Below are 15431 nucleotides of genomic sequence, written 5' to 3'. Positions count from 1 at the left end.
GAGGGGGGGATATAGTCTCTGTCGCAATGACTGAGCTCTACCATGAGCTCACGACAGCAGCCACAGACACACGTAAGCAAACAGGTGTAGCTGAACCTTTGCAGTTGGACAGTGAAGTGGAATTTCATATAATTTCCACATGTCACAGAATATTCTTCTACCATTTAAAAAGATAAAAACTATTCTTAGCTCAGAGGCTGCAGCCTGAACTTGATGAGCCGGTTTGTCAGCCCCTGATTTAGATAATTTAGCAGGAAGCTGAGTACTCCCAAGGATATAATAAATATGGCTTTCTCTTGAAAAGAATAAGAAAGGGGCCCTGGACGTCTGTACCTGGCCTGACCTACATGTTGCTCTCTCGTTAGACCTAAATAATCTTACGCCTCAGGCAAAGTTGCTCTGAGATGGTAAAGGAAGCAAGGACATCCTTGTGGGGCTCCTAGTGTTGTCTAAGCACAAAGTTACCTGCCAGGCACAACCACCTGCCCTTGCTAAGTGGATGTCTACTTCTTTACCTAATCTTAGAACGGCCTGGATTTTCGACGCACTAACCTAGAGCAAACCCTGCTTCTGTTGACCTCCCTCCCCGGGGGGCCCATCCCAGCCCAAATCCTGCCATAGATCCTTTCTGGCACCCTCTCACCTAGACAACTGAGGCTGCCCAGGGTGTGTGCACTCTCTCACCGCCACCATGATAATAGAATAAGAAACTCAACCTGCTCAAAGCACTACAGGTGTGTTCTTGGGCATTTTAGCCACATGGGCGGGGAGGAAGAATCTGGACCCCCAGCCTCAGCTCTTTCCTGTCTCAGCTGCGGACGGGGGAATGTCCCTCTCATTCTCTCCATTCTGGCTGCTCCTCCCCTATTGGTCCCCCGAAGGCATGGGAGTGCTTGGGGGCTGGCTGCCATCTTCCCTGGGCCTGAGGCTATTCCTGCTGACCACAAGCAGGGGTCTGAAAACTAAACGTCAGATCGGTTCACCCTGGGCCACCAGGATGAGGACCTCAGGGCTCCTGTGATGCACAAGTCCACATGCAAGGCACGAGACCCGGGGCCAAGGCACTGGAGCAGGAAGTGAAGGCTGTTAATAGGACACCGGTGCCAGTGGGCAAAGTCGCTCCCCAGGGGATGGTCAGACAGGAAGAACTCTGACCCAGTGACCCCCAGCCCCTGTGACCATCTCCAGCTCACTCTGTACCCAGGGGTCTGGGCCACCCCTGTCACATAGCATCAGATGACCACAAAAGCTCACCAGCATCCAGGTATGGCCCAAGGCTGGGTACTCACAGCCCTGGGTGAGCTCAGAATTTCATGGGAGAGCCCAGCTCCACCCTAGAGGTTCTGGCTTAGTGGCTCTGGAGTGGGCACAGACCCAAGTGCTTTTAAAAAGTTCTGCGGGTGATTCTTTCATGCAACCAGCATTGAACAGAATCATCTGAAGCTACAGATGGGGAAACTGAAGCGGCCAGGGCTGCCCATCTCCGGGAGGGGGCGTGTGCTTGCCAGTTTGCCACAGTCCCCACATGGCCCCTATTTACTCATCCATGGAAACTGGTTGTTGCCAACATTTGAGCTGGAGAGCCCGCAATGAGGCTGCGCATGCGAGACACAGGGCAGAAGCACACACACTACTGTACGCAGCAATTTGTAACAGCACATGAAATTCAGAAGGAGGCATTTTCACGTTTCTTTATGCAGATTGGTGATATCAACAAATTTATACTAAGCATTTTTTTTCCTATGCTCATGATGATGATGATAAAGCCAAAGCACATGAAGTTGAAAAAAATACGTGCTGGGTGTTCTTAACTGTTTACCGAGGGCCCACCCCAAGCCTCCTGTGACCACAGTGCCCCAAGTGACCAGGGGAAAACAGGCCAGTGGGGCAAAGTCTCCAAAGGTTCTGACTTTGCCACGTCCAGAAATCACTGGCTGGTTGAGAGTTTGGTGCTTACATAAGATCTTATTCAAATAAGACCAGTCCCTGAGTTTGTATCAGGCAGGGACGGAGAGCTTTCACATTTGTAACCCTACAGCAGCCTGGAAACAGTCTGGGAGAGCTAGGCTGGGGGGTTGACCTTCCTCTGTATGTGTGGGGAAACTGAGTCCCAGAGAGATGGGTGACAGTCTGGATCAAGGTGACTGGGTGGGTTGGGGCAGGCTCAAACTTGTTCCCAGTCTGCTGATAGCCCACCGTCTGTATCTTCCCATCTCAGTGTGGAGAGCAAAGGCCCCCACCTGGGCACTAACTCGTCACACCTCCCTGGTGTCACTTGAAGTTGGGCACACAGAAGGCCTTGAGGAAAGAGTTCTTGTATTAAATTAGGTATGGAGCACCTGATGGAAGGCCAAAGGCCCCCATCAAGCAGATTGACGTCCATGAATTCATTTAGCACTCCAACCACGCAGATTTCAGTATTAATACCCCCCATTTTATATATGAGGAAACTGAAACTTAGAACAGTTAAGTGACTGGTCCACTCATTCATTCCATACATTTATTGAACACCTACTATGTGCTCAAACAGGATTCCAGGTGGACAAGACTACACCAGTGTAGGTTGTCCACAGCCACAAAAGAGATTAACATGGTCCCATGGAGGAGACAAGCGACAAGCCAATAAATCCCCTCCTACTAGGAGTCTTAAGAAACCACACATCAAGGTGTAGGGACTGAGTCCCTGCTTCTCCCAACTCCTAGAAACCCAGCGCTTTTAGAGCCTATCAGCCACCGCTCAGACGCCAGGCTCTCCTGTGTTAGGTGAGCATCGCAACAATGTACATGAAAGGAAGCGGGAGGGAGGGTAATGCTAACCCAACCTAAAAAATTGCTTTCTGGACATTCCTAAAGGAATGGTGGCAGCCAGCCTTCTGCGGGCAGAGAATAAAGGGAAATAGTGGTGATCAAGTTTAGAATCAAAAGAGGGGGAAGGACTTACCGGCTGAGGGACATTAAGCAAATATTTCACCACTTTGAACTTCAGCTTCCTCCTGTGTCAGGTGGACAGGGTGACAGAGACACCCCCCCGGGGCTGCCAGGTCAGATGTTGGATCTAACCAGAAGGGGATGTGAAGGGGTGTGGGGAAGCCACTGCCCACGTGGCCCCTGGACTTCTGGGGCAGCGCAAGCAGCAGCGCTCGGTAAAGAAACGGAGGTCCTTCCAAGGCAGGACCCCGGGGGCTTGTCCAGCAAGCCCAATTAAAAAAAGACAAAGATGGGGCCTCCCCAGTGGCGCAGCGGTTGAGTGCTGGGTTGTGAAGTTCCCCGCGGCCTCTGCGGCGCCAGTTCAATCCCCAGCTGCTCCCCGCCTGCTCTGCTCCCTGCTCTGGCTCTGGTGAATTCTCTCACCCTCCCGTGCTTCTGACTGTACCCAGTGCTTCTATAAACAAACAAACAAATAAATAAATAAATAAAATACGTACCTCTTTATAAAAAAAAAAAAAGACAAAGATGGGGGGAGTTACAGCAATGCCGATGCAAAGCCCTGACATCTTTGTGCCTCTGAATGGAAGGAACTGCCTTTCTCTGATTTCTATACACTTGAGGAAATAAACTCTGATTCCTCAAGCCACTTGTAGACAAGGCATTCTTTTACTTGCAAGCAAATCACTGCAGCCAATACAGCTGATTCCATGGGTAAAACAGTGGTGTCTGGAGCAGACAGCCTGGGTGCGGAGTCGGACTCAGGCGCTTGCCTGCTGTGTGACTTGGGGAAGTCACTTCCGCTCCCTGAGCCTTCCTTTACTCACTTGTCACAAGCATCTTGACTTGTGTTTTGTTTAGCGCACAGAGGGCTAAGCAAATGGCACAGCAGGGGCACAGCCATTCTCACTATCTATTGCACAAGGCCCTCTTGCTTTACATATTGATTTATTTAGTCTCTTTGACCTCCATTTCCCACTCCCACCCTCCCCAGATCGACCTTTCTGGTAGGTTTAATGTTCTTGTGAAATGTCTGGTCGTTTGTATGTATTTTTAACTTACATGACTGTGTGGGATGCTGCCTCATTCTGCACCCCCACCCCCATCACAGCTATGTATTATGAGATCCTGAAAGCAGTGTGAGTCTCAGGGGTGCGTGTGCACCCTTTGGCAGCGAGCACCACACCACAATGCTGCAGGCACATCAGCACCCGTGTCCCCTCGTGGGCCTGAGTCAGGTTTCCTTTGGTATTTGCATCCAGGAGCAAAACCCAGTCTATGCACATTGAATTTGATTAAAGATTTGCAGGATGCCTTGAAGAAAGGCTGAGCCAGTCTACATTCTCTCCAACGGCCCCCGCATTCCTGCCAAGACCAGGCATTATCCAGTTTTCTCATTTTGGCCAACCTTGTTGAAGTAAATTTCATAGTTGTTTCAATTTGCATTTCTCTGGGTATTAGTGATCTTGGCAATCTCTTCAAATGATTTAAAATCAGATTTTATCTTAGCACCTACTTTAGATGGTTATTTTGAGAGATAGGGAAGACTATATAAAGGGTTTAACTCTCATCGGAGCATATATACCAAACATTCAATATCTGCACATTTGTAAAAAAGCAAGGTTCCATGCTTTACTTAGTTCTCAGGTGTTATCATGACCATCATCGAAACACTTGGCCTGTAGTGGGTGCCCTTCATGGCCCACCACCCCCTTTGGACATCCCTGCTCCTCCACATTGGTGGGGCTGGCCCCCAGTCCCTTTCACAGCCTTACCTGTGTGCTCTTCACTCTCCCTGCTGGGGTCCTTCTGAGTCTCCTTGGAGCCAAAGAGACTCTTCAGAATGGCATTGGCGATGGGCAGCATCATGGCGGTGGAGGCGGTGTTGCTCAGCCACATTGACAGGAAGGAGGTGGTCACCATCATCCCCAGGATGAGCCTGGGAGCAGAGGGAGTGATAGGCAGATGCAGAAGCAGAGCCCCAGAGTCCTGTGGTCCCAATTCACCACCACTGAGGAATCCAGGCCTCTCTTTTCACAAATGAAAAACCATTGACCGAGTGGGGACTAATTCACGCACTAGGCTTATTTTAGATCTAAAGACATTCACTCAATTGTTAAGAGAACTGACCACAGGTACCTAAGGCAAAGCAGTTCCAAAGACATACCAGCTCTAAAATTTTCTCTCTCATACTCCCAAAGCCTTGATGACTCCTGCAGCAGGATAAAATTGCCTTGATTTGGCACCAAGACAGTCCACCTCTTCACCCCAAGTGGCCCTCCCAGGCTCCTCCCCTACTTGCTTGCCCACTTCCACCAGACACTCTTTCCAGACTCCCTTGAACTTCAGAAGGACACTCAGGCATACCCAGACCTTCTGCCTGGTCCCACCCACCAGCAGGAACATGAGGTTCATGATCTTTTTGCTTTGCATTAAACCCTTAATCCACCTGGAATTTATTTAAATGTGTAAGTAGGAAATAAGAAAATTAGATCTCAGTAATTTTTTTTTCAAAAAGAATAAGTCAACTATTCTGACACCTACCACTATTCCCTTTCCCTGATTTAGATTTCTTCAAAAATCCATTTCTGAACTAGTGCCATACAGTTTTCATTGTTGTAACTTTATAATATGTCTGATCCATATGCAAATGGGCAACAAGTCTCACCCATTTTTCAAATGTCTCACCCCATGAAGTCACCTCCTCCTTCTCCTGTGGGCTCACACACCACACATGCCCCTGGAGTGTCAAATTCTACTTTGCATTAGAATCAGTTTTATAGATGTAATCTCTCCCACAGGATGGTTGGCTCCTCCATGGGGAAACTCATCTGGAGTCTAGATGAGTGCTTGGCGTAGAGTAGATGCTAGAAACCTAGGAGTTATGCACGGCCTCTTCTTCCTCACCACCATCCCTACCCCACCTCAAAGGAGCCCTCAGATCTCCCCTTTCTGTCTCCACTGCTCTCGCTCTCATTCAAGCTATCATCAGCTCTTATCTGAACACTGAGAACAGTCTCCTAGTGGCACTGCATCCAGTTACTCCCTCCTCATCTGCTCCCCCAGCATTTGCTGCATGGTTTAAGATATTATATCTTTATGGTACAGACAGAAAGAGGTTAAGTTATTTTCCAGAGCATGCCATTTAGGATTCAGCCTTCAACACAATGAGTCATACAGCTAATATCACCCCACCAAAAAAAACTCCTAGACATGAACCCCTAAGGGTGGGGCCCCAGGAATTCCAATCAACTTTCCAGGTGATTCTTATGCACTTTTGAGAACTGCCTGAGAGCCTAGCACTGTGTCTGGCACACAGAGTGGAAGCACTAAATATTTGAGGAATGAATAACTGAGCAGATTTCAGGACATGCTGAATTTGTCAGCTTGGATGACCAAACTGACGCCAATGTCAACCTGCCCTCAGACCATCACACCACACAACAGCTGCTGTAATTCAACTTATGGAATTTCCCTTTTGAGGCTTGTTGTCCACAGATGCAGCTAAACTACAAGTTCTCCACAGATACAACTAAGCAAAGCTGCAAGATAAGCATGCGTAACTGGCAATGACACCTTGTAAAAAGGAAGGATTCATTCACAAGGAAGATCTAATTCATGTCTAATCAATCAAACTTTGCCATGCCATCCCTAGCCTTTTTTCCTCCTCCCTATACCCCTATAAAACAGATCTTAGCCTCAGAGAGGCAAAACCAGATATGAGCCTTGCCTCCTGTCTTCTTGCTGGTTGACACTTCCATAAAGCTCCTTCTTTTCTCAAAAGCTGGTGGGCTGTAGCATTGGCTTCTGTGTACTTAAGGCAGTGAACCTTTGCTTGGTAACAAGGGCAAAAAGAGTTGGTTGGGGGCCCCAAGAGACTTGATGCCTTTGCCTCCCCACTTTGGAGCTGGACCTGGTACCTGGCCTTACCTGGCTGGCTGGACCCCGACGAGCATCAGAATCTTGAGGGCAATTCTCCGGTGCAGGTTCCACTCCTCAATGGCACTGGCCATGATCAGGCCGCTGAGAAAGAGGAAGTTGGTATCCAGGAAGTACTGGGGACAGACCTTGTGGGAGGGCAGGATGCCCAGGAAGGGGAAGAGAATGATGGGCAGCAGGGCCGTCACTGAGAGGGGCAGCGCCTCGGAGCACCAGTACACAGCCATGAGCAGGATGACAAACAGGCAGCGACCTTCCTGCAGGGGAAGATGCAGACTCAGGAGGGTCAGGGGAGCTCGGAGTGGCAGGGGGAGAAAAGGGCCAAGTGGGGTTGTCTTTGATGGGGAGACAATGTCAGACACACACATTCATTTACATACCTTGAAAACAGACCCTGAATCTCTGCTTAACACACCCTGCCTTGGAAAATTTCCATTTCCCGAGTGCTTTAGCTTTTGTCTTGGTGCTCACATTCACTCATGACATTTACAGGCTTATCAAAAGTCTCCTGCAGGGCCTCCCTGGTGGCGCAAGGGGTTAAGATACAGCCTGTGAAGCTTCCCGCAGCCTCTGCAGCACAAGTTCGATCCCCAGCCGGCCAGGGAGCAACCCACATAGTGCAGCAGACCTCTCCTGTCTCGCCCGCTGCTCCCCTCAGCAGTGTACTTTGGTCGATCTGCCTGTTCTGTTCCCCACTCTGTCTCTGGTGAATCCTCTCACTCCCCACACCTCTGGCCTGCACCCCAGCTCTTGTATGCATAAGTAAATAAATCTTTAAAAAAAAAAAAGGCCTCCTGCAGAGGGAATTTCTGTGCAACAAATCCCATTTCCCTACTTGTCTATTTTGTCTTCTGTTGCCTGTACCTTGGTGTCATAACCAAGAAATCATTGCCAAATCCAGTGTCCTGAAGCTTTTGTTTATGGTTTTCTTCTAAGATTTTTCACATAGTTTTAAGTCTTACACTTAGGTCATGGATCCATTTTGCGTTAATTTTTGTAGTGCTATTAGAAAAGGGTCCAACTTCAATCTTTTGCAAGTGGCTATCCAATTTTCCCAGCACATCGTTTGGCAAAGAGACTGTCTTTCCCCCACTGAATAGTCTTGGCATTGTTGTCAAAAGTCATGACCAAAGGGGTGAGGGTTTACTTCTGTACTTTCTATTTTGGTCCATTGGTCTATATGTCTGTTTATAGGCCAGTATCACCCTTTTTTTGATTATTGTAAATTTGCGGTAAGCTTTTTTTAATAGAAAAATTTGGCTTTTATTATTAAAATGGTTATTAATTACATTTTCTTCCAAATACAGGTCTTGATTGAAAAGTTTTATGCAATATTGGCAGGAAAAATTACTTTTGATTTTCAAAGTTTACCTCCCTCTCTGCTTTCACCCACCTCCAATTTCTCTAAACCCAAATGCAATTTGAAATCAAGAAAGATGAGCCCTCCAGCTTTGTTCTTCTTTTTCAAGTGTGTTTTAGCAATTCAGGGTCCCATGAAATAAATTGTTATGTTGAGGTAGTTTCCTTCTGTTAGTAGCTTGTTGAGTGCTCACGAAAAGATGTTCCCCATCACTAATCATCAGGGAAATGCAAATCTGACATATATTTCTCTTTTGTCTTAATCATCAAAGTAAATAAACATACAGGCAGCTGAGTTCCTACATCTAGATGCTTTATGGAAAAGACACTTGTAGCCTCAGTGGGTACTTCAAACCAAAGGGCATCATCTGAGGGCTCCATGGAGGCAAACAGAGTTTGCCATCCCAGTACTCCCAGTACAGCAAACAGAGATGTGGGAAAGTGGTGGGACAGTAAACAGCACCTGCTTACAGAAGCTCCTGGAATCCCCACACTCTGCCAGCAGGATTTCAGAAACTCCCTGGAGGCCCAAAGCATCCAAAGGCTCAGAATGTATTTGACCATGGGTAGGCCTGGGAACCTGTGGTCTGCAGAGAGACCCAAACATCAGCTGAAGACTGTATTTCTACAGCACAGAGAAGCAAAGTAGCTTTCCCAAAGACACACAGCTTCTGAGTGATAGAACCAGGTTTAATGCAGAAGCCTGAATCCTGACAGCAGACACAGCAGAGGTGAGGTGTCTCCATCTCCTCTCCCTGCTTCCCTTTTCAAGTAACCAGTCACCACCTGCATTCCGCTTTCTCCAGAGAAACAGAACCAGAGGATATGTGTAGACACACATGAGAGATCTATTTCAGGATTGGCTCACACAGTTTTGAAGGCCAACCAGTCCCGTGACTTGGCATCTGCACGCTGGAGGTCCAGGAAAGCTGGTGGGGAAATTCAGTTCAAGTCCAAAGGTCTGAGAGTCAAGGGGCTGCTGGTGTAACTCCTAACCTGAGTTTGAAAGCCCAAGAACCAGGGGTGTGTGCTGGACAGAAGAAGAAGGATGCCTCAGATCAAAGCAGAAAAAGAGGGATTTGCTCTTCCTCCCTTTTTTGTTCTACTCTAGCCCTCAGTGATTGCAGGATGCCCACACTAGGCAGGGATCTTCCTCCTCGGCCTGCTGATTCAAATGTGACCTCTTCCAGAGACAGCCACACACACAAACACACACACATACACACACCCAGAAATGATGTTTCAACCGTCATCTGGGCATCCCTTTGCCCTGTCAAGTTGACACATAAAATGACCCATCATACCACCTGAAGATAGATTTGATAGCTTAGTGATCCCCCCGCTTCCCCACCCACACAGAATGCAGATTCCAGGAGGACAGGGCATATAGTGTGAGGGCACAGAGTAGGCACTCACAATGTAGAAGAACTAATGCAAGTGTCTGCAGTTCAGAGAAAATGCTCACTTCTATCATCTATGATGACACAGACTATCATCCATGCATCCACCCACTCAGCAAACATGACTCCTGGCCCACGCTAATGGCATGAATGGCACCAAAGTTAAATCTCTAAGCAAATAATAGAGTTTTCCTGGGAGAGACACTATCGGATCAGAACTGGGAGGGTAGGCCGCCAAACTGCAACTTTTGGTTCATACATTCAAAATTATTTATTAGCTTACTGTTCCCCTGTGTGGAACCAGAGTTCCATAGGGGGCCCCTGCTTATTTCGTCTCATTCATTTCTGCATCCTCAGCACCTAGCATATTGCCCAACATATTGTAGGAGCTTGGGGTCTGTGCAGAATGGGTGAAGGAAGGAAGGGTTTACGACCTCACTCTTCACTAGGATGCAGCTGGGTGTTTAGGATAGAGAGATGAAAAGTGGACACCTTCCCGCAGGAGCTCAAGGTGGGGGCGGGGAGGAGGAGCCAGAATCAAATCAGCGCCGCATAGAGCAAAATGCCCTATGGTCGGTGTGGCGCCGAGCCAGGAGCACGTAGGGCACAGTCACTAAGGCAGCTTCGAGGACAAAGGAGAAGAGCAAGAAATACTTCACTCAGGAGCCAGTTTACCTAGATCCTAGTGAAAGAAGCCTTTTACAGAGCTCTCAGCTCACACCCTCCCGTTGTCAGTGGGCATTTGGGCGTTTGTCTTTTCGACCTGAGGGCACCTTTCCAGACCAGCAGAGGACGGGCCTCTTTCAGCAGGAACTGTTCAGGCATGCATGTACATCTGTGTGTGTGCATGTGTGTAAGTGTGTGTGCACACTCATCTGTATGTGGGTTATATTCATGAATAACACCAAAGTTAAACATTTAAGCAAATAATACAGCTTTGCTGAGAGTGGCACTCAAAGATCAGAACTTAACCCATGACAAGGAAAAAAAAGATATGACTGCAGATGTGACAGCTTCAAAAGGACAGTTCCTCTCAGCAATGATCTTCGAGTGTCACTCTCAGGAAAGCTCTATTATATGCTTAAATGTTTAATGGTGCCACACATGGGTGTGTCCCCACCACACACGCGCACAAACACACACACACACACACACACACGTGGAACAGAGCCTGTTGACACAGGAGAATGCTCAGAGCCCTCTACTGTTCCAGAAGTTTGTGAAATGCTTGTAAAAGAATAGTAGCAACAACTTTATACCAAGACATTTGATAAGTTAGAGGAATAGCAGCATTTCTTCAAAAACAACTTACTCAACTCTCAGAAAAAGAAAAGCTGGCTATTTCAGTGTCTTAAAGAAACTGAGTCAGTCGTTAAAAACCTTCCTGCCAAAACCACAAAGGCCTGTTGATTTCAGTGGAAATGACCAGGCACTTAGAAAAAATCATAATACCCATCTTACACAGGCTCTTACAGAGAACAGAGAAAAAGGAAACACGTCCCAATTTGCTTTTTGAGGTCGGGATAGCCCCATTCCCTGGGAACACCATGGCTGACGTCAGTGGCAAAGAAAGTCCCCTGGGAAATTTGGACGAGAAGCTCTGCTTTCCTTTCTTCCTGTCATCATTGTGCAGAATAACCAAGGTGATAACAACAACCACCACCACCTACAATTTTTGAGTAATAAGTTCTGGGCGCTTTTACACATATTAACTCATTAGAGGAGGGGTACTATTACCCTCCCCACTTTTCAAGGGGTGTTATAAAACACAATTATTCAGGTCATGCATATAAAACTGTGACCAGGTAACTCAGTCCCACGTGAGTGTGCATAGTCTAAACAGGAATTCCAATGTTCGAATTCTTTTCCCCTAAACATTTTTTTTTAAGATTTTAATTATTGATACAAGAACCGGGGTACAGGCCAGATGCACAGGAGGGTGAGAGGATTCACCAGAGACAGAGCGGGGAACAGAACAGGCAGACTGACGAAATACACTGCTGAAGGGAGCAGCGGGCGAGAGGAGAGGTCTGCTCGCCATTTGGGTTGCTCCGAGGCCGGCGGGGATCAAACCAGCACTGCAGAGGCTGCGGACAGATTCACAGCGCTGCGCTCAACCACCTGTGCCACCAGGGAGGCCCTCCCCTAAACATTTAGGGACTCTGAGTATGCTAGTCGCCTACAATGACTAAGCATTACTACTGGCCAGGCATATTTCCTAGTAACTGACATGCATTACTGCACTTTGTCTCAGAGCCACCCTTTGAGACAGGTATTTCTCCCCATTGGACTGATGGCACAACTGAGGCAAAAGAGTTAAGTTAGCACAATGGGCTATGGTGGTGGACCCTGAGTAATTTGGTGGTGGGTGCATGATGGTCGCAATACCTGATAGGGGTATCCAAATATAAACTCATTTAACAATCAATTGATTAATTTACAAAATAAATAAAACTTTGAGAAAGAAACAATAGCTTTATGAGCTATGTTACATACAAGAAATGCATCCTTTATAAGGGTACAGTTTGACTGAGTTTTAACAAATGTCCATACCCACATAACCACCACCCCCATGAAGATAGAAAACATTTCCATCACCCCAGAAAGGTTCTTTTTGAGCCTTTCAGGTGATCCTCATGCTCTCTCCAAAATGCAGCTATAATTTCCATCACTCTAGATTGGTTTCTCCAGCCCTTGGAATTTATGTAGGTAGAATCACACAGGATACACCTCTGCTCCGGATGGTGCCGATGGGATTCACCCATGTAACTGCGTGCATCAGTACTTCACCTTTTTTTTGTTGCCAAGTGGTATTCCATTCTGCGACCATACCACCACCTATTTTCACAGTTGGATCATTTCAGATACATCTGCTTTGGGGGTGACATCCTATGAGTCCTTTGTGTAGTGCATCAATTCTACACGTGGGGGAGAAGGGAACTGTCAAATTCTGACAGCAAGCATTGCCCTTCCTGACTCTGAGTCCCAGGCCTCTACTCGCCTCTCCCTCTCCCCAGGATTTTCTTTCTCTTCCTCTCTACCCTCTCCCTCCTCATTCTCCCTTTCTCTTTTGCTCCCTGTTCCCTCTCCAGGTCCTCTTGCCAAGATGTTCCATCAGCCCTTTGTGGGAGAATGCCTGCAAACGGTCTGTGTCAGCTAGGGAGGTGACCCGCAGGAAATGCAGGGGCTGGGAGGCCAGTCCTTGGCCAGCACGGGGTTTTGGCAGTACATGGATTAAGAGTGTGTTTCACTACCTTGCTGGTTAAGGACTGAAGCAGGGCCGAGCTGACCCAAATAGCTTCCCCGCCCCAGATGAGCTTCCCGTGGGCAAATGGATTCAGAATTGCTGTTTGGATTCAGAATTGCTAGTCAGACATCTGGTGGGGAAATAAGTATAGCTGCCCCTTGTGCCCCCCAATCCCTGCCTTGAGGACAAAACTGACTTCCAGAGAGCCAAACTCTCCGAGAAGGCTTGAGGGCAAGAGTAGGGAGTGGGGCCTTCAAAAGCTGAGGGGTGAGTTCTCAGGAAACAAGTAGGCCAAGCCCTTCCCTCTGCACTGCTCATGGCACCTGCTGTCCCCTCTGCCTGGCCCCCTCCCACCTGCCTGGCCAGCTCCTTCTCATTGCTCAGCTTCATCTTAAAGGTCACCTTTCAAGGAGTCCTTCTCTGATCACACTGTCAATTATGGTCTGATCCTCATTGTCTGTTGTCTCAAGCACTTATTAATAGCTGAAGTGTTTCTTGTTTGTTCACATGTTCTCTCTCCCTGCACCTAGACCATTACGAGCTCCTTGCAAATAGGGCCCTTATCTGTTTTTGTTCACCTCTATCCCCAGGGCCTCAAGGGATATTTGTTAAATGAATGAATAAATTATCTAAGTCAAGCATTACAATCTCAAATGCAGGGGATGATATAATGAGTGAAGTGGTTGTTTTCTTGAATGTGATTGGCATTTCTGAGAGTGCAGTTGTTTTAACAGTGGGAAAAAAATGCCCAAGTTTGATGAGGCACTACAACTGGTATTAGGCTTCAGTGTCATGGGGGCAATAGGGAGGAATGGTGACTGTGGCTAAGAGGAGAGTACAGATCTTTCTAAGAAGAGCAATTGCTGCTGAGCTCCTGCTTGTTGCCTTGGAGGACATGGACCACATGACACCAGATTAGGATTTTCAAGAGAAATTTAAAAATGTGCTTCTATGTAAAATCTCAGTTTTAAAAATTGCTTAATATGAGGAAAATGTGGGCCAAAAATGTACATTTGCAGGTAAATCCATTTAGAACTCCCATTTAAGTGGTTTTAAATTGGAACCCCCCTGAAAATGCTCCAATATACACAACTCTCTGAATCTAAGATCAACTTGTTCACAGATTACTAGGGATCACAGGATGTTGTGTTAAAAATTCCCACTCCCTTTAAACATCCCCATTTTAAAGGTATAGAAACTGAAATCCAAAACGCAGGACCAAGCAAAACACAAGGGTGGACTCATGACTCCCAATCCTGGTTACTGCTCACATAGTAGACCAGGAGTGGAGTCCAGGCCAACCCATGATTCTACCTCAACCCACAGAACATCTGTCCCACCTCTGCTGCAGGGCCCTGCTTGGTAACCTCAGTGCAACTGCCTAGCCTTGCGCAGGTTCAGTCTGAGTGTTTGCAAAATGGAAGTTTCTCTTGATCCCTCAAGGGCAAGTTAGGACAGAAGGGCAGCATCATATGATCCTAAGGCCCTGTTCCTTTGAAATTTAACTTCTGCAGTTCAGAGGTTGGGGGAGGAGTCTGATCTTGCAGGCTCACTGTCTGGGTCATCTCAAGGTCAGCAGTTTGCTTCTGCTTCAGGAAAGAGATGCCTGCTAAGGTGACCCGGGGTAGGAGGAGTTGTGGCTCCAGCTGAACCATCTCTCAATTCCCCAGCCTCTCCCCTAAAGCATCAGAGGGGACATCAGGACCTGCTGACACCTGGGGTGCCGGTTGGGGGGTTAGGGTGAGGACAGGGTGAGGAGTGTTGGGGGAGAGGTGTGGAGGAGTAGCTTCAGGCCACCTGTGGCTACTTTTAAGCCATTCAAATTCTAGGAAATGGCCAATTCCTGTTTCTCAGTCATACTAGCCACACTCCCAGTGTCCGCCATTCTGGACATGGAGGGTATAGAACATCTCCATCATCACAGAAAGTCCTTGAGCTGCCCTAGAGAATTCAGGCCTGAGGGCCCAGGAGCCTGGGTGCAGTGGTTTTGCAACTGAGTTCTTAAAGGAAAGTCATGACATCAAAGAGGGTCCTATTCAAGTTCATGTACATGAAAGCATTCTGAAATAAGCTTGAAGTATGCACTATCTCAGGAGAGAGATTGTGAATACATTCAATCTCTTCTCTGTGCGTTCTATTTCCCAAAGACCATCCATAAATATGCATATAAAAAAAAAGAGAACATTCTCTGAATTTGAAAGTAATGAATCAGTACTATTCTTGGGTTATGCTCTCCTTCTCTGAGACTCAGTAAATATTTCATTGTTAACTAGTGGAAAATTGAGGCCAGTCTAATTTCTTCCTCCTTATAGCTCATTTGAAATTTTTGGCCTGGAGTGTTGTAAGATTCTTTTGTGTAACCTTCAAGTCCATTAACGTTATCATGTGTGATGAGGAAAACAATCTTTGTTTTTCTGAGCTGCTGCTTAGGCATTTCACAACCTCAGCATCACACACAGAGTCTGGATAGTTAGATAAGGACTTGAGTCTAGGATGCCATGCAAGTTCTCATTTTGCTTGTACTGGGACACATTTTAAGTTAATCACATAGAATTAAGTCC

The 15431-nt window shown here is 47.2% G+C and overlaps 1 protein-coding gene across 2 annotated transcripts in view; it reads right to left on the bottom strand.

Moving 5' to 3' along the window:
• SLC13A3 (solute carrier family 13 member 3) overlaps window positions 1-15431 on the bottom strand; it is a gene marked incomplete at both ends in the record, with an annotated part of 60774 nt that overhangs the window by 27172 nt on the left and 18171 nt on the right. For both annotated transcript variants that reach the window (XM_084247528.1, XM_084247529.1), the window contains 2 exons: window positions 4701-4864; window positions 6856-7121. In XM_084247528.1, the coding sequence (XP_084103654.1) occupies window positions 4701-4864; window positions 6856-7121 (430 nt within the window). The remainder of the gene's footprint in view (window positions 1-4700; window positions 4865-6855; window positions 7122-15431) is intronic.

Source organism: Talpa europaea, assembly GCF_964194135.1.
Source record: "Talpa europaea genome assembly, chromosome: 11".
Taxonomy (NCBI): domain Eukaryota; kingdom Metazoa; phylum Chordata; class Mammalia; order Eulipotyphla; family Talpidae; genus Talpa; species Talpa europaea.
This window is presented reverse-complemented; position numbering and strand designations above follow the sequence as displayed.